General features: G+C 44.8%; 2 protein-coding genes across 2 annotated transcripts; both read right to left on the minus strand.

Moving 5' to 3' along the window:
- Nucleotides 1-4,568: 4,568 nt before the first annotated feature.
- LOC308426015 (keratin, type I cuticular Ha4) lies at nucleotides 4,569-8,183 on the minus strand (the record flags this gene model as incomplete). The annotated part of the gene is made up of 7 exons (XM_080923722.1): nucleotides 7,712-8,183; nucleotides 7,526-7,608; nucleotides 6,555-6,711; nucleotides 5,796-5,957; nucleotides 5,579-5,704; nucleotides 5,169-5,389; nucleotides 4,569-4,653 (listed from the first exon to the last, which is right to left on the minus strand). The coding sequence occupies exons 1-7, from the start codon at nucleotides 8,057-8,059 to the stop codon at nucleotides 4,569-4,571; spliced, it is 1,182 nt and encodes a 393-aa protein (XP_080779848.1). The 5' UTR covers nucleotides 8,060-8,183.
- Nucleotides 8,184-13,353: 5,170 nt separating this feature from the next.
- On the minus strand, nucleotides 13,354-16,743 carry LOC308426016 (keratin, type I cuticular Ha1; the record flags this gene model as incomplete). Its single annotated transcript, XM_080923723.1, has 7 exons — nucleotides 13,354-13,507; nucleotides 14,112-14,332; nucleotides 14,524-14,649; nucleotides 14,741-14,902; nucleotides 15,650-15,806; nucleotides 16,106-16,188; nucleotides 16,396-16,743. 7 exons carry the CDS (start codon nucleotides 16,741-16,743, stop codon nucleotides 13,354-13,356), a joined length of 1,251 nt encoding a protein of 416 aa, XP_080779849.1.
- Between the last annotated feature and the right edge of the window lie 1,969 nt (nucleotides 16,744-18,712).

Here is an 18,712-nt window from a genome sequence, read left to right on the forward strand (position 1 = left end):
ATGTGTGCTAAATAGTCATATATATAAATTAAGATAAACAAATCAGTTTTTAAAAGAGAAAATCACGTTAGACCCATAGCAAGAGTTCGTAATGATAATTTTATGTGTCACCTTGACTTGGGTGAGAGATGCTAAATAGCCGATTAAGGCTACTCCAGGATGGACTTATGAAGTGTTTCTGGAAGAAAATTATATTAAGGATCATTTTAACCAATATAGATGGGTATCATCTAAACAGCTGAGGACTCGAATAATAAAAATAGTATGTAAGGTTGTTGGGATCACTCTTCTTCCTTGAGCTATGGTACCAGCCTAATCCTGACCTCAGACATTTATACCTTCTTACCTTGATTAGGACCTGTTCCATCAGCCCTTTTGATTCTCAAGCCTATGGGCTCAGAATGGAGCTACAAAATTGCTTTTCCTGGGTGATCAACTTGAAGAGTGCAGAATTTCTCAGTCTCCATAATGATATGAGTCAATCCTCCATATTTTTTCTATATGTCTATTTGTCTTAAATAGAAGACAGATACATACATTGGTAGGTGAATAAATAGATGATAAATGATAGACCTAGCAGCTCAATTTCTGTAGAGATCCTGTCGCTTGACTTTTCTAGAGAACCCTAATATAATGTTCAACCAGTATGATTTCTTCCTAGCTTTTCTTCATTTTTCCTCATCTCCAATCAGTTTCTCATATGCTAGAGGATGCCTCCAAACTCCATCATCCTCTCCCCAACCCCCATCTCAATTCCTGGTTTCTCTCAGTGGTCTCCTAAACTATCTTCCTCATATGGCAACCAAGTCTACAAGCTTCCAGGTCCCATTACAAGCCAGGCTATACACAGCTGCCAGATATAACACATGACAACCTCCCTTGCAAGAAAACCTTATTTAACGCACTGTCAAATAGAGTCAACCAAACTGTCATGCAGCTTCGTTTGACTGCCACATTTCTGTTGTGTTCTACATTAGAAAGTAATCTATCAAATTATAAATACTTCTCCTAATTCCTCATTTCCCTACCGGACAAATGCAATGCTTAGAAAAACATTCCCTCTTCTTGAAGTTACACACTCTCATCTTTCCAAATATGTGCCATAAAATTTTATTTCAGAATTATGCTAATATCATATAGCGAGAGTTGACTGAAGTCAGAACTGTGGGAGCTACATAAATTTTTATAATAATCTTTTAATAATCTTATGAATCCTCAGTAGTGTTCCTCTTCCTCATTCATTTCACCCACAGAATGCCTTGGTTTGCACTCTGATTTGATTGGCAGGTGATTCTTTTGCAGTTGAAGGGCCTGCAGTCAAGAAGACGCAGATATATAATATGTATCTATAGTAATGAACACGTTTCAAATGTGCTCATCTTGTTCTCTGAGACTTTTCTTATCTTTCTCTCACTCTTATGAAATTTGTATTTCTTGATCTCCCTTGAGCCATCTTGTAGTCTGTCAATAACGTCTGTCTTTTTGTATTACACAGTGTAGGCTGCAAACATTTCTATGAGCCAGAAATGGAGCTTGTTTGTAGAGTTTCTGCTTCTCTGACATAACGTTTGGCATGCAACAATATATAATTGATTGTATTTGTGTTAGTTGGAGAATATTAACTGAAATAATAATAATAATAGTAACTAGACACATAACAATTATGGACTTGGAAGCTTTAAAAATTCAAAGATGGGGCAAATGGGGTGAAGACATGAGAATTGTGTATTGAGAGAGACAGTGAACACTGGCCTTCCTTACAATTATAGGTCATGGAATACAGAGAGTTTATGCTGGGCATAGTGATCCATGCCTTGAGCCAGTACGAGGGACGCAAGGGCATGTAGATCTCTTTGAGACCTGCATGATTCACAGATCAAGTTCCAGGTTTCCCAGGCCTACATAGTGAAACCCTGTCTGAAAAAAAGAGAGTGGTTGTGAAACAAAGTGACTTCATGTTTAAAGTTGGGTACATGAATCAATAACCACAGTGGTATCTGTGTAGAGATAGAGAGAGATGTCTCATCCTGTGTACATACACAGATGTCCACAGGTATGCAGGTACACAGCTCATGATTTGACCTGTTTCCCATTCATCACTACTATATCCATTGTTATTGGCATAACTTGGAACGTAGGTTACCAACCTTTGTGTGTTACCATTGACTATTTTCCATTGACTAGTCTGTGAAGTCTATGATGTTTTTATGCAATTCTCAAGTAAGTGTCTTTAAAGATGTAAATTTCAAAAAAAAAAAAATTGTTCGGCCTAGAGAGATAGTTCTGCAGTTAAGAGCACTTAATGCATTTTCCAGAGGACCTGGGTTCTAACAGCCACATAGCAGCTCATAAATGTCTGTAACTTCAGTTACAGGGGATCTAATAGCCTCCTCTGGCTTCTATGAGCACTAGTTGGCATATATGTGCACAGATCCACACATAGGCCAAATAAAACACGTGAAATGAAATGAAAATCTTTAAAAAAATGTTGATTTGAGAAAAGTTTGGAGAACAAAACTGTCCTAAAGAGAGGAAAAGTCAAGAATAGAAGTTCAACTGTTTTTGAAAGACAGTACCTTAAAGCAATGCCAAATATAAATACACTCGGTAGCAATATCACGTATTGGTTTAGTTAACTACTCTTTGACATAGTGGGATGGTTTGAGCAAGGAATTAGTGGTGATTGTTGTTTTTCTTTGGGTCATGATTTTTTAATGTGTAAATCCTCCTCTAGCAAAATTTTACCTAACTCTTTAAAATACATATCCTTATGAAGTTAAAATACTTTGGACAAATAAACAATTGGAAATCTAAAGGAAAAGACAATGTCTTAGGTGTAACAAGTACATAAGAAGACAAACCGGCTTACCTATTAGTCCAGTCAGGTTCTAAGGACACTGTCAAGAAAACAAAACGGCAGCCAACAGACTGGGAAAGATCTTTACCAATCCCACATCTGATGGAGGTCTAATATCCAATATATACAAAGAACTCAAGAAGTTAGACTCCAGAGAATCAAACAATCCTATTAAAAAATGGGGTACAGAGCTAAACAAAGAATTCTCAGTTGAGGAATATCGAATAGTTAAAGTAACTTTTATTTGGCTGATTTAATTGTCCTTTGCATTCTCTAGCTCCTTCTATCTTTGCCTATGTCTAATTTGTTTTCTCTCTGCAAGCTGTCTCTGTACAACTATCCTGGTAAAACTTTCTTCTCTCTCGTTCTCGTTCCTTTTTTCTCTCTCTGCACTGCTCTCTTAAGTAGCTTTCTGTCTCTTCTCGTGAGAGTTGGGCAGATCCTATTCTGTCAGATCTTTCTCTGATTCGACACTTTGTCTGTCACTCAATTAGACAACACTTTCAAACATGGGTGCTTCCTTCTATAAACTAACTTCACCATCATTGTTTGGGATTAAAGGTGTGTATTAAGGCTGTGTCTGTATTCCAGCCAGAGGGATTAAAGGTGTGTTTTGTGCTAAAGCCTGAGCCACACCATAACTAGAACAGGGCTAAATAATACAATCTCGGGTTCAGTGTGAGCAAATATTCTTTGACACTTGGTGGAGTGGACAGACATGAAGTGAAACTTTCTCACAAGTAACAACGTGGAACTGGAACCAAGACTTGTTATAGCAATAAGGATAGAAAAGAGCAAGCAGCTTTGATGGAGAGGAACGGAAGCTCAGTTGCCCTTCAGAGTAAGAAAGAAACTTCCCTCTAAACTCTGGAGAAAGGCTTCAAAAGTTTAATTAAGAGAAATAGCTGGAAGTAAATGAGAATGAAAGGGGTCCACCTTGGTCACTGTGATGAGGGGGGAATTCAAAGGAAAAGAGGGCCTCCAAAGAAATCCCTAAACAAAAGGAACAGATAGGTTACAAAGCCAGTTTTCATGTAACTTAAAAGCAAGAAGCCTAGTAAAGGTGATAATTTGAGAAATTTGGGGAATGGAGGAGCCTCAGAATAGTCAAGGGCCCTGCAGCCACAGCAAATGAGCTTGGGTGTTCATGGCCAAGTTTTTCCACATGGCCCACCCTTGGTGAGAGTCCACCCAAACATAGAACACCTCTCCCTGCCCCTCAAGGTTTCCCTTTGAGCTTAATAGCTGGGTCAGGCATTTGATCAATTTAATCACCGGGCTAGTTCGAGGTATTTTTATGGGACAGTCATGAATATTTTACAAAGTATGAATATGAATGAGAAACATCTTTACTATGCCAAAGAAATAAAGTTTATTGGGAGGTAAATGAAGCTGCCTCCTTGCATTCCAGAGAACACCAGAGAAGAAAGGAAGGCAGGAAATGGAGGCATGTATGGGAAACGCCCTCTATGCCAATCTCTGGCTGTAGACATGGGACACTTGCACAGCAAGGAGACTCAACCTTCAACTGAGGGAGTTGGTCAGGAACTTGCTTGCTGGTTCTGGAAAGTATATCCATGTCTAAAAGCCACAGTTGTCATGATGATGTTTCTCAATAGCAATGGAAGTTCTTGCCAAAGAGGGGCCTAGGGACTGTTCCTGAGTTTGAACTAAATGGCTTCATTGACATCTTCAAGGAGGATCACTTCAGTTAACAGCAACGCTTTTGAGAGCTGCCACAAGGTCCACAGCAGCCACCACTAGCATTGGTGGTGGCACATGGGTTGCAGGGGAGGCTGCAGAGACACAAAGGTTAACAATGGATTGGCGAGAAGTCAGAGAACTATAAGTCACACAAGGTATCTGATACAGGAACAATCAGTGACTTGCCAGCAGTTGGAAATAGAACAGCAATGAGATTGTTATCAAGCCCTTCTCCCTTACCCACAATACCTTGTGCAGTACTAGAAAATTGTGCTTTTGGAAAACTATTGTCTCATACGATTGTGCTCTCACAGAACTTAATAAGATCTGCCTTACCCAACATGAAAGACTGTGACTGACAATCTCCCTGCCCACCCATCACCTATCTATTGGTAACTTTTGTAGGCAGGAACTATTTCCTTCTCCTTTGTTTATCTACATTTACTGAACTGACTCAAATTGCTGTAGGTTTTTAGTCTGCTCTTTGAGTAGCTTAATGTTTGGCCATCGTGGTGTATGTGTGTCTGTGTGTGTGTGTGCCTGTGTGTGTGTCCGTGTCTAACATGCCTACCACACATACAATCCCAGAAATCTATTCTGTACTCACTTGCAATCCTCGCTCTCTAACAGGCTCCTGTATGTGTTGATCTCACACTCCAGTCGAGATCGGATGTCCAGCAGCACCTGGTACTCCTGGTTCTGTCGCTCCAGGTCAGCCCGGATCTCACCAAGCTGGGACTCCACGTTGGTGATCAGGCACTGCACCTGGGACAGCTGGGAGCTGTAGCGAGCCTCACTCTCTGTCAGGGTGTTTTCCAGAGAGTTTCTCTGTGGGGGAGAAGACAGAAGCTGTCACAGAGCTGTTCCCTCTGAAGTCCCTGCATGGCCTTCCAAAGAAGTCACAGGCTTCAAGACGTAGGGAGAGAGAGACAGACAGACAGAGAAACCCCAAGGACACCCCAGTGACTCTGCCTCCCCACTCCACACTGCTCAGCAGCAGGTCTGGACACTACACACCAGGTTGTGCTGGGCCTGCAGCTCAATCTCCAGGGCGTTGACTGTGCGCCTCAGCTCGATGATCTCGGCCTGGCAGGACTGCAGCTGCTCTGAGCTGGACACCACCTGCTTGTTCAGCTCCTCAGTCTGCAACAGGCAAGGGGAGGGACAGGATCAGACCCCGCCCTACAGTCCTGAGGGACTGTGTTCCTGAGTGAGCTCAGGCTCAGATGCCCACCTGTGTGGTGAACCATTCCTCCACTTCCCGGCGGTTGGTTTCCACCAGGGCCTCGTACTGACACCTGGTCTCATTGAGCACACGGTTCAGGTCCACAGTGGGAGCGGCGTCCACCTCCACGTTGAGGCGGTCTCCAAGCTGGCAGCGCAGGGTGTTGACTTCCTGGTGGGGGAAAGGCAAAGAATCTTAAATATGCCTTGCCTTGGTACTTCTTCGAACAGCCTACACCCTCAAAGGGCAATACTCAAGTGTTGATTGAAATCTCCCTCTTGCCTCTGAGAAATGCTCCCCAGCTCCTCTCAGAAAGACTGGCTCCCTCCTACCGTGCACACCACAGAACTCTTTCTTCACTCAGCCTTACATTATATTTTCAGGACTCCATAGCTGCCCTCCACACTAGACTGCAAGTTCTTAAAGAGAGGAGCCACGAGTTCTTTTACTTTTTTGCCCTCTATTTCCAGCATCAGTTCCAGGACCTGGGGTTAGCATCCAGCAGAGATGGGAGGTCAGCAGATGGACACTCATGCCCTAGCAGCTGCCTACACTCAACTGTGTGCTAGAGCATCCACAGCTCACCTCGCTCCTCTATAAGGACACAGTGATATGGTCCTCCTGAGACCTTAGCTTAAAGTCCCTCAGGAAATGGCCCCACATCATGGACCTTGACAGCGGGTGCCTCCTAATTTGGAGAAGCCTCTCTTAACTCTAAAGGTGTCGCTATGGGGCTGTGAAGCTTGCTTTTAAAATATCCCTTCATACCTCCTCATGGTTCTTCTTGAGACACAGCAGCTCCTCCCTCAGGGACTCCACCTGAGCCTCCAGGTCAGACTTGCAGAGGGTCAGCTCATCCAGGATCCTGCGCAGGCTGTTGATGTCAGCCTCCACCAGCTGCCTCATGGACAGCTCAGTCTGGTACCTGTAAACACAGGGTGGGAGAATCAGCCAAGATCTTCTCAGGATGGGATGGGACCAAGAACTCCATGAGCATATCCGTAAGCCTCTCCTCTTTTGCTTTCTTCTTGCTATGTGCGGATCAGCTGGGGAAGATCTGGGCTCACTTATGCCGCAGACACCCATAAAGTGGAGTCTTCGGTCTGTTCTTGATGTCATTGATTAGTGTAACACCAAATCAACCCGTTCCCACCTCCAGATTTGGAGGTTTTATAAAAAGAACTTTCTAGAAACTCTGATGTAGACTAAACATCACTAACCACAAGATCCCATTCCCGAAATGCTTAAAAATCTCAAAGTCTCTGAGGGGCATAATGCAGTTTAAAAAGCCCCATCTGACTTCGCCAACAGAGCAGATTCACAAGACAGGCATCAAAAATAATGTATAAAATGACATGCAGGTTGTGTTTCTGGTGCATAAACACCTTAACAAATGAGTTTTGTGCTTAGACTCAGGTCCCATCCCCAAGATAGCTCATTCTGAATGTTCAAATATCCCACAATTCAGAAGGAAATCAAAACCCAGAAACACTTCTGGTCCCAACCACTTCCAACACAGGAGAGTCAACCATATCAACTGGAAGGCTAGACAGTCTGAACGCCTATTTGAAGCTTACTTTTTTATAGCCAGACTCGGGAGGAGACATGAAAAAGGAAGAAATGTCTTTCTCATCCCTTCCACCTACACTTCAGGCAACATTAGACCCATGGTACCATGAATGAGCCATGACAGAGCCACCAAGATTCGGAAGTCACCCAACTCAAAAGGTTCAACATACTTGGTCCTGAAGTCATCAGAGGCCAGCTTGGCATTGTCGATCTTCACAACCAGCCTGGCGTTCTCAGACTTAGCACACAGAATCTGAAACAACGATTCTGATGTGAGATCCACTTGAACTTGAGCATGTCTCCCCAACTCAAGAAAAGGCAGTTGCTGCTGGGTCTAAAATAGGACACCCCCTCACCTTCTGTTGCAGCTCCTCAATGGTCCTGAAGTAGGCCTGGTAGGCAGGACACACCAGGGGGTCCTGCTGCTGGTTCCTCTCCTGGATCCTGCATTCCAGCTCAGCATTCTCTCTCTCCAGCTGCCTCACCTTCTCCATGTAGGAGGCCAGGCGGTCATTCAGGAACTGCATGGTCTCCTTCTCATTGCCATTGAAGGAGCCCTCACAGAACCAATTGCAGTTGCCCACATTGGCGGGGATGTTGCAGGCCCCGGGCAGGGTGCAGCCATGGCAGCTGGGGGGCACGCAGGGCCGGGAGGAGCAGCTGGTGCGGCAGCTCAGGGCAGGCAGGCAAGACTCACAGGACATGGTTTGGGGAGAGGTGATGGGAGCGGTGAGCTGCTGCAGGTAGATCTGGGTGAGGTTTGAGTCTCTCCTTCCTTCGTTGTCTTTTTATATCCTTACCAGTGGGCGGGGGCTTGGGAATTAGCATAATTCTCTTTCCTGGTACTGAAGCTAATTTTTCTTCAAAATATGCTACTTAGATTGCTTTCAAAGAGTCCCCCCTCATCCCATAAAATTATTCCATTCGGCTTGTGTCACAGCACCCTTTTCCTGGGCACAAGAAGTGGTTGAAATCAGCGTTTCATTAGATGGCTTCAAAGGAGGCAGATTCATCACAGTCCCAAAAGGCTCACCCCATTACTCAGAGGGAAAGATAGCCTGCAACAGAAGGTGGGGCTTTTTGGAATTTCTGATTCCCCGGGAGGTTCTGCTGATATAACCATGGCAAAGCACTTTGGATAAACATCCTTCCCACAAACCTTTCCTCTCAAATCTACCCATATCTCAGCATCCAGGGAAATCATCCTTACAGAGGGAACTCACTCTGGATAAGCTGCAAGTGAGCTGATACTTGGTACTGGCTGCACCTTGGGAAATGTGCAGATGGACAGACTAGAAACAGTTGTGTGGTGGTGCTCGGGGAAATGAGAATGCGAAATGAAATCTGGGTGAGTAGGTAGGTGGGTGGATGGATGGATGGATGGATGGATGGATGAATGGATGGATGGATGGATGAGATGTACTGGACAGACACAGACAGATGGATTGGAATTGTTCTAAATGGAGGTTTGGCCAAGTATAGGCCATAGTCTGCATAGGGTATGAAGCTCTTGGAGGATGGTGGAACCTTTAAGAGATGAAGCCACATTCTCTGACATTGAGGAAAATACACACACACACACACACACACACACACACACACCTGTACCCTTAAGAAGTCAAGACATATGTTGGGTTAATAATAATCAAAATTATTAATAATCCTAATAAAAATTTTCACTTTATAGTGTTTTCATGAGCACAATGTTCTATGTTGGGTTTTTTGTTGCTGTTGTTGTTTTGGTTTGTTTTTTGTTTTTGTTTTTGACAAGTGTGTAAAGTAGGTGGAGATGGGATGGTTCTCTCTACATTACCTCTTAGGAAACTAAAGCTCAGGAAACTCACAAGTCCTGTCCAAGAATGTCAAGCTGATGTCTCTGATTAGTGGGCTTCATCAGAACCAGTGGAACCTCCTAATCTGTAAAGATTCTACAAGTCTCCTGCGGCCAGGCTGGTTCTTAATTCTTGAACTGATTAGGTCTGTTTGAGAAGAAACTAAACTCTCAAAAGGTTTAATGGGTCTTGAGGAAACGGAATCTAGGGTGTGGGGCAGTTCGGCCTGGCAGGGACTCACTCACTTGTCTTCCTTACAGACCTGCACCTGAGCAGCTGGTCTCTACTGAAATTGGCAGAGGCCCAGCTACAGGGCATCCTGTAAGGAGGTTGAGGGGGAGTGGGGAGGCAGTGGAATGTTTCTTTGGAAACTGAGTCTAGGTGTGGAGCTCTTCAGGGGACAAGTAGGTCACTCACCTATTCTGCAAACATTTTTAAATGTGCCTCCCCCACTTTTCAAAGCACCCCAAGACTGAGAACTGCTGTTTTTTCATGTGTCTGTTGATAACAATGGAACGCTAGGAAAGTTTTCTTAAGAGATTTAGAAGTGATTTGGGAACTGTAGAACACATTTATTTACAATATTTAGATGCATCTGAAGACACATAGCGTGACTCAGGAATCAAATAATGTTTGCTCATAACCACAGTACCCCTTTGTTATAGATGTTATCTCTATTCAAAACATGCACAGAGCTTTCTGTCTGGGGGATGGGTTGCATGTATTTAATGCTCAGTTTGTGAACAACAAACCTGTCTGCTTGAGGATCAGCGTGACTGTTGTGAAGCCATCCAATGAGCAGCTGGGAATACAGTAGACAAAGTAGATAATTAAAAGCAAACAAACTACGTGATTATATCAATTTACATCAATTATGACCCATCCTTGTCTTTAGAGTGGCTTGACAAAAAATTAGTTTGGAATGTACCCATTCAGGGGCCTGTACGTGTGGGACAAGCTTGAAGAATGTCGATGAATGTAGATGTCCCACATTCATACTTTATGGTAGAGTCTTGGTTGTAGCCATGGGTGGAACCTCGTTCTAATAACCAAATGGGATAGTAAGCAGGTTTCTAAACCTCGGTGTCCCTGCCTATAAAATGGATTTAATTTCTAGCACTGCTATAAATGTTGAGATAACATCCTACTATTTTACCTAACGCATAGCAGTTGCTCAATAGGGAAGAGCTGTGTTGGTTTCTTGTTGATGTTGCCATGAATTACTGCAGCCGGTCTTTGGATACTTTGTGGATTCTTCTTTCTCCCATTTTCTTCACCCCTTTTCTTCCATCCTTTCAGTCCCCTAACATTAGAATGGAGGGGAAAAAAGCATAGAAGGGAAAGGGGACGATATTATCATCAGACTTCTTCCTGCTGATTAGGGGCATTGAGTTCCTTGGGGCGAGTTTGATCTTAGCCATCAGGATATCTAATTTCTTCTAGTTTTTTTCTTTGAACACGACTGCTTAACACACTGTGACCAACAGCAACCAGCCACCAACAATCAACAACCCACCATGCCTCTTGGAGCCCAAGAATTTATCTGTCCTCTGAAAAGTGCCCAGAATTCTAAACATCACACAATCATAGAAAATATCTTCATCTGGAAAAAAAATCACACCTCTGCCAGAGCAAGATGCAAATCACAGCTACTTCAGACAATCTGGAGCAGCCCCCATCCCACACCTGGGATTAAAACAAAATATATTCTTGGAATATTTCTGTTTTATTGTTTTTTTAAGAAACCAAAACTTCAAAATTGTCACTACAAATCACTGCAGAGTTAATGACTTAAAAAAAAAAACTAAATTTTTTTTCTTTAAAATTTCACAAGTTAGAAGTCCAAAATTGGTCTCAAATCAGAGTTTTATACGACGATAAAATCAAGAAATCAGGTAGCATTCTCCACACCAACCATGGAAGGGAGCTGGGGAGATGATGCTTACTGCCAAGCCTGACAAAATGAGTTCCATCCCTGCACTCACGGGGTGGACGGAAAGAGTCAACTCCTGTAGATTGTGCTCTGACCACTGCATACACGCTTGGTACAGGGGCACTCTCTTACACACACAGATACACAAAACACATAAATTATTCTTTGATTTCTTAAAGAATCAAAGTCCAAAACATCAGACTCAGAAGTATAAAACTTGTAGAAGAAAACATCGAAGGAAATCTTTATGAATCTGGGTTTGACATTAAAAGCTCAGGCAACCAACAGAAAAACTGAATAAACTTACTAAAACTGTGCATCGGAAACTCAATCAAGAGCTGGGGAGGCATAGCTCGGCAATTAGGGTGCTTGTCACTCATGCAGAGGACCCGGGTTCAGTCCCCAGCACTCTCATGATGGCTCACAACCCTCTGTAGTTGCAGCTCCAGGGAATCCAAGGCTCTTCTCTGGTTCTGTGAACATTGCCCACATATATATATTTACATATGTGCATGCCAAACACCCACAGACATAAAATAAAATAAACTCTTAAGAATACAGAACTCTGTCAAGAAAATAAACACAGTCTGGAGATAGAACTTGCTGATCAAGTACTTGCCTAACCTAGAAGGACCTAAGCTCAGGGTCTAAGCTCCAGAAAGGAAGAGTGAGTAAACCAAGGAGTTCAGAAACTGGGGGGAAATTTCTACAGATCATATATCTGGTGGGAAATAAGGTCCAGAATTTTGAACTCCTACAATCAAACCAGAGAAACGTGTTTTAAATGGATAAACGTTTTTAACTGGCAATTCTCCGAAGAAGGTATACAAACAGCCATTAAGAAAGCAACTTAGGGTCCTTTGTCATCAGGAACATGCAAATGGAAACCACAGTGAGGTGCCACTTCCCACCCATCCTGGTGACTATTGCTTCAAACAACCAGAAAATAACAAGCATTGGCGAGCTTATGAGAAATTGGAACCCCGTGCATTTCTGGTGAGAATTTTAAGTGGTGCAGACACTGTGGTAAGGATCCAGTTTGAATCACTCGATCATGTCAGGCCACAAGATCGTGGTTCACAAACGTAGGATGTGAAGTGTCCTAAGGTCCTCTGGGGTTTTATGAAGTCAATGATGGCCATGGCTGTGGATCTCCCTTTCTTGACAAACACTGCTCTCCTCAGCCCCAGACTTGTTTCTTTCAGTATTCAGATGTGTGTTTCCAGCACCAACTGTTCAGGAACTGAGGTTCTGTGTCTTAGGGGAATAGTACTTCTTGCTAGTCCAACTTTATGCCTTTTAAAAAAATGTGAGTGATTTGTGATAGGGAGCTGCCTATAACTATCTCCCCTGCTGGACCACCCAGCATCCATCAGGAACTGGTTAGATTGCTGGGAGAAGCCCGTGAAGAGTTGACGGATCTTCAGTGACTGGAAGCCAAGACTAATGTAAATATACATAAAAGAGAAAAAGGAATTATGGGTATGTCAGGGAAAGGCAGGGGCTTCCTTCATGGAGTACCCCTGAGATTATCTGAACCACAATAACCCAGAATCACAGAGCACTAGATGCAAGGATCCAACTGAGTTTTTTTTTGTTTTGGGGGGTTTGTTTGTTTGTTTGTTTGTTTGTTTGTTTTACTTTCCCAGAGTCCCTTTGCAGTTTTAGCTCATGCTTCCTAAATCAGATTTGGGTCTCAACAGCTCTGGGGAAGCCATGTCATGAGAGAAATACAGAAATCGTAAAAGGGACGCAGTGTTCGGCATTGCAGCAGCATTGCTCTTTCTGACAGCTGCTCTGCGTCACCCGTGAGTCCAGGGTGTCGGGCTCACCATCTGGAGTCAAGCCATCATAAAGCGTGACTTTCAAGTGGCTTTTTATAGAGTCCTCAAGTGGTGAGTAGTCGGCAAGGAATAAATACCAGCAAGAAAGGCATCTGCTTTTGCCAGGAAAAAAAAAATGTTTATTGGGAGATTACAAGGGAGGGTCACGGGCACTTCAGAGTCTCCTGGGCAGGCCAATGAAGAGTTGGATGCTTCTGAGGGAAAAGGTAGGCAGGGAAATGTCTGGAGGAGGGTACACTGGCTGAAGACATGGGTTCTGGGGCTGTGGTCCCAGGACTGCTCCAGCCATTCAGTTTGTGGTTTTCTGCCTGTTTTTCGGAACCAGAACCAGGCCAGCATTCTGGAGTGCTAAGCCCTGTGTCCTTGTTTGGTTGACATTCCCCTGGGTTCTAGCGTACAAAGCTGTTGCATGGCCCACAGCGGGGACGTGGGACACAAGGTGTGCAAGGGGCAGGGGGTGGGCAGGGGACGCAGGGATTGGAGACGCAGGGCCCAGTGGGCTTGCCGCACGCATTGCTTGTGGCACAGGGGTTGCAAGGCAGCCTAGAAACAAAAGAATAGAACGAAGAGTTGAGGTAGGGCAAACCACATATCAAAGAGTCCCCAAGAGTAGAAATCCTGTTAGGACTTGTCCTGCCTTAAAGCAGAATGCCCAGGTCCCCTCTGCTACAAAACTTTTGAATCACTAAAACCCACTCTATTACAGAGAGCCATGAGTACTACAAAGACACCCCCAAGTTAATATGCTCCTAGCTGTTGACCTTGAGTCTGTTACTACTTTTTCCAAGTCCTGTTTTCTTACATAGAGACCTGGAAGAATACTGTCCCAGCCTACCCAAGGGCAATGACACAACCAGATAAGATGATGCCTATCTAAAGCTTACAATGAAGTATTGTAAAGACAGCTCACATGATCCTACATGTTATCATAGTATAATGCAAACAGTAGCTATGAAATTTCATTCTGCACACAAACAACTGTGCCAACAAACCACTTGATGTTTTTAATGGTGGCCACAGTGTGTTGTTTAAGCTCCGCTTGTGCATGTCTGGTAGGAAGGTATGATTTCTTTCTGGAGGTAGGCAATCTCTGCACAGTCCAACTGAGTCTTCTCTATTGGAAACGTCCTTCCAGACATGTACTCACTTGCAGTCCTCGCTCTCCAGCAGGCCCCTGTACGTGTTGATCTCACACTCCAGCCGGGCCCGGATGTCCAGCAGCACCTGGTACTCCTGGTTCTGTCGCTCCAGGTCAGCCCGGATCTCACCAAGCTGGGACTCCACGTTGGTGATCAGGCACTGCACCTGGGACAGCTGGGAGCTGTAGCGAGCCTCACTCTCTGTCAGGGTGTTTTCCAGAGAGTTTCTCTGTGGGGGAGAAGACAAAAGCTGTCACAGAGCTGTTCCCTCTGAAGTCCCTGCATGGCCTTCCAAAGAAGTCACAGGCTTCAAGAGATGAGATGAGAGAGACAGACAGACAGACAGACAGACCCCAAGGACACCCCAGTGACTGCCTCCCGACTCCACACTGCTCAGCAGCAGGTCTGGACACTACACACCAGGTTGTGCTGGGCCTGCAGCTCAATCTCCAGGGCGTTGACTGTGCGCCTCAGCTCGATGATCTCGGCCTGGCAGGACTGCAGCTGCTCTGAGCTGGACACCACCTGCTTGTTCAGCTCCTCAGTCTGCAACAGGCAAGGGGAGGGACAGGATCAGACCCCGCCCTACAGTCCTGGGGAACTGTGTTCCTGAGCGAGCACAGGCTCGGATGCCCACCTGTGTGGTGAACCATTCCTCCACTTCCCGGCGGTTGGTTTCCACCAGGGCCTCGTACTGACACCTGGTCTCATTGAGCACACGGTTCAGGTCCACAGTGGGAGCGGCATCCACCTCCACGTTGAGGCGGTCTCCAAGCTGGCAGCGCAGGGTGTTGACTTCCTACAGATGTATAAATTTAAAGTTACTGTGTTCAGTGAGTCTCAGAGATAACCCTGCCTATTGAATCCTTCCCCCCCCCATTCTATTTCCTCAGAAAAGAAACTTTAAGTAGAACAGTCTGTTATCAGATCAAGGCAAATAAATCTCCATGTGGGTCAATTCCCAACTCCCTCCTGGCCATTACTATGCCATGACACTTGTCTACAGAAAGAAATCCCAAGGGTCTGCTTAGCTACCACTGAAAGATGGGCTAATTAATACATTTCCCTAATTGGAAAAATATCTGTGAGACCCTCAAAATGCAAAAAGATGGCTGAACTGGTCCAGACTGTACTTCAAAAATTTTACTACCAAAAAGAAGAAGAAAAGAAAGAAGATTACATCATGTCACCTTTCAGGAGAAGCCACTCAATTTTCACCAAGACTTTGGAAGAGTGGAGACATTTGCCTGCCCTGACTTTTGATCTTAGCAGGAGAACACTCACTGCTATGGCTTGTCTCAAACCCTATACAGCTAGGTGGCCAGTTACCAGCAAATGGAGCTGTCTGGGAAACACTGCATGTGTTTCTAACATGAGGCATATCCTATTGGGAAACATGGACAAATTCACCTCTACTTTTCTCTCATTGGGTCTTGGTGGCTCTGAAAGGGATTTATAAAGACACCCTGTGATTCATCTTTATACCCTTAGTCTGTTTCTCCCCATCCCAAAGCCAGGGGCTGTCAGTTTCTTCAGTTCATCTCACCTCCTCGTGGTTCCTCTTGAGACACAACAGCTCCTCCTTCAGGGACTCCACCTGAGCCTCCAGGTCAGACTTGCAGAGGGTCAGCTCGTCCAGGATCCTGCGCAGGCCATTGATGTCTGACTCTACCAGCTGCCGCAGACCAAGCTCTGTCTCATACCTGAAAAAGGACAGGGTCAGAGGAGCAACTTTTGGAACTTCAATAAACAGAACAATAATTCTTATCAGATGCCATTTGCCTTGCTTTCCTACTTCCTGTAATGAACAGACCCGGGAGACGGGGAGTTCTGGATGCTCCATCAAAACCCAACACTGTTTCTTTCCATTTCTGTGATTCCCCTTGCTTGGTTCTGCCCCCAACACCTTTGGCAGATGACATTTTGTCCACTCATTGGAAATCCCCTTAACTGGAGGTTAAGCCAAAGACAAGGATGCTAGCGTGGATGTCAAATAACTCACTTGGTCCTGAAGTCGTCTGCAGCCAGCTTGGCATTATCGATCTGCACCACCAGCCTGGCGTTCTCAGATTTGCTACACAGAATCTGAAGAAAGAGAGACCACACGAATTGGTGAGCATGAAAAATAAATATGAAACCATCAACTGCTTTAAAAAATGGCTTGCAGAATTATTTTGAGGTGGGGGGGAGAAAGGCAAGAATCATTATGGCATGGAGACAAAAACTTCTCTACGACAGACTGAGAACCATAGCAAGTTGCCATCACTTAGACATAACAAGAAAGCCCCTCACCTTCTGTTGCAGCTCCTCAATGGTCCTGAAGTAGGCCTGGTAGGCAGGACACACCAGGGGGTCCTGCTGCTGGTTCCTCTCCTGGATCCTGCATTCCAGCTCAGCATTCTCTCTCTCCAGCTGCCTCACCTTCTCCAGGTAGGAGGCCAGGCGGTCATTCAGGAACTGCATGGTCTCCTTCTCATTGCCATTGAAGGAGCCCTCACAGAACCAATTGCAGTTGCCCACATTGGCAGGGATGTTGCAGGCTCCAGGCAGGGTGCAGCCATGGCAGCTGGGGGGCACGCAGGGCCGGGAGGAGCAGCTGGTGCGGCAGCTCATGGTGGGCAGGCAGCAGTTGTATGGCATGGTGCTGGAGGGAGTGAGGTGCCTGGCTGAAAATGCGGTGTGAATCCTCCAAGCCTCAGAACTCTAGGTCTCCTTCCACTGGTGAGAATTTATAACCCTTCTACAGAGGGTGTGGACACAGCGTGTAACATCTTTTTTCTTTGTACTTCTTCGCTGGTTTTCAGACGCCCTCTCCTTCAGTCTGTCATTTGCTTCCCTCAGAAGAGTCCCTGGACCCATAAAATGCTTTACTTGAGCTTCTTGCTAAGTCAGGACTCTTCTTCAGCAATTACACCCATGAAATCAGAGTTCTTCGATAGACCTTCAAAGAAACCACATGGTCCAGCCATGGTCAGTTGGGTGTTGGTCCACCCAGTGACATTCTTTTGTGTTGGATCCTCAGGTCCCATAATCAACCGAATGCCCTAGCCTGCCTGGCATTTCCAGAGAGAGAGAGAGAGAGAGAGAGAGAGAGAGAGAGAGAGAGAAGAAGAAGAAGAAGAAGAAGAAGAAGAAGAAGAAGAAGAAGAAGAAGAAGAAGAAGAAGAAGAAGAAGAAGAAGGAGTAGGGGGTGGGTAGAGAGGGAGGGAAGAAGGCAGGGAGGAAGGGAGGGAGTGAGGGAGGGAGAGGGACAGGGAGAGAGAGAGGGATGGGGACAGGGACAGGGAGAGATTGGTTTCAGCCATCTACTCTTGTTCCACCTGATGAGCGTAAACTCTCTGAATGTTGTAGCCTTCCAGGCCTGGTCTGAGCCTTGGCTATGAACGCTGCAGAGCTTTCTTTGGTTTACAGGACCACGTAATGGCCTCTCCTATCACTTAAGAGAATGGTAGCGGCTTTGACGATAACCTGGAGAACAGAGAAGACAGTCTTTAGAGTTGTGGCTGATAGAAGGGTGTAATTCATTTAAACTGCCTAGGAAAAGAACTGTGGAAGAAATAAGGATGTATTCATCAAATTTTCCATGAGGCATTGATCAAAACAGAGTGAATGGGCTCATAAGGAAAATCAAGAAATAACACAAAGGGGTTAGAAATACAGACAGGTTTGTGACAAGTAGAGCACTTGCCTGCTATATAAAATGGATTGGGTTTAATCCCCAGCAAGGCAATAAATAGCCTAAAAAGGTCTGTCTTCACTGGCAAAAAAAAAAAAATTATATTATACATGAGCAAATTGATTTTTTGTCCATAACATATCCATGTTGGCTTTAACATTAAAAATCACTTTGAAATTTCCAGCTAAACTTTCTAAGCTTCTGTCCAGTTCTCCTTAGTTCAATGTATGTAGACTTGATGTTCTGCTCTGGGCATCCAAGCATACAGATGCTCTAGGAACCAAAGGTTCAAACGTATGAAAGGAGGGCCACATTGTATCATTGACTCCACGGGCTTAAGGGCTAGGAAAGGAAATATTGAGATACCTGACAAGCACAGTATTTTTTGGCAGGGGTGGGACAAGCTAGAAATGGGTGGTGGTGGCAGAGGCCAGAAGATCTGAGGATGAGGTGGCCCAAATGGTGAATGTATAAAGGTTAGGTAATTATAGGCACCACCAGATACCACCCGCACTCCAGCACATCACCCAAGCTCCTGTGGCTTTGGCTCACAGCCAGAGCTTCTGCTTTACTCACACCTTATTGGAGTCCTTCTCCCCGGTGAGCTTTCATGGTAGTCTTCATGTGGCTGGAGGCTCTGATAAAAGGTCCAGTGTCTGTACTCTCCAAAACCATTATCCCCCACTTATTATAAAACCATTCAGATTTCTAAAGGCCCAGAGCACTACAAAGCAGCCTTGGACTTGTAATAAAATCAAATTTTTCTTTTTTTTCCCAAGACTATTAAAGTGGGAGAAATAGGCGGATCTGGACACAAGGTACCACCCAGACTTCCCAGAAGGACATCAGGCCAGTGCTAGAAGTTGGCAGGAAGCTTCTCTAACTTCCTGGGCTTAGAATGATATTCAAGGTGACTACATACAAAGAGGAGAA

Source organism: Micromys minutus (genome assembly GCF_963924665.1).
Source record: "Micromys minutus genome assembly, chromosome: 10".
Taxonomy (NCBI): Eukaryota; Metazoa; Chordata; class Mammalia; order Rodentia; family Muridae; genus Micromys; species Micromys minutus.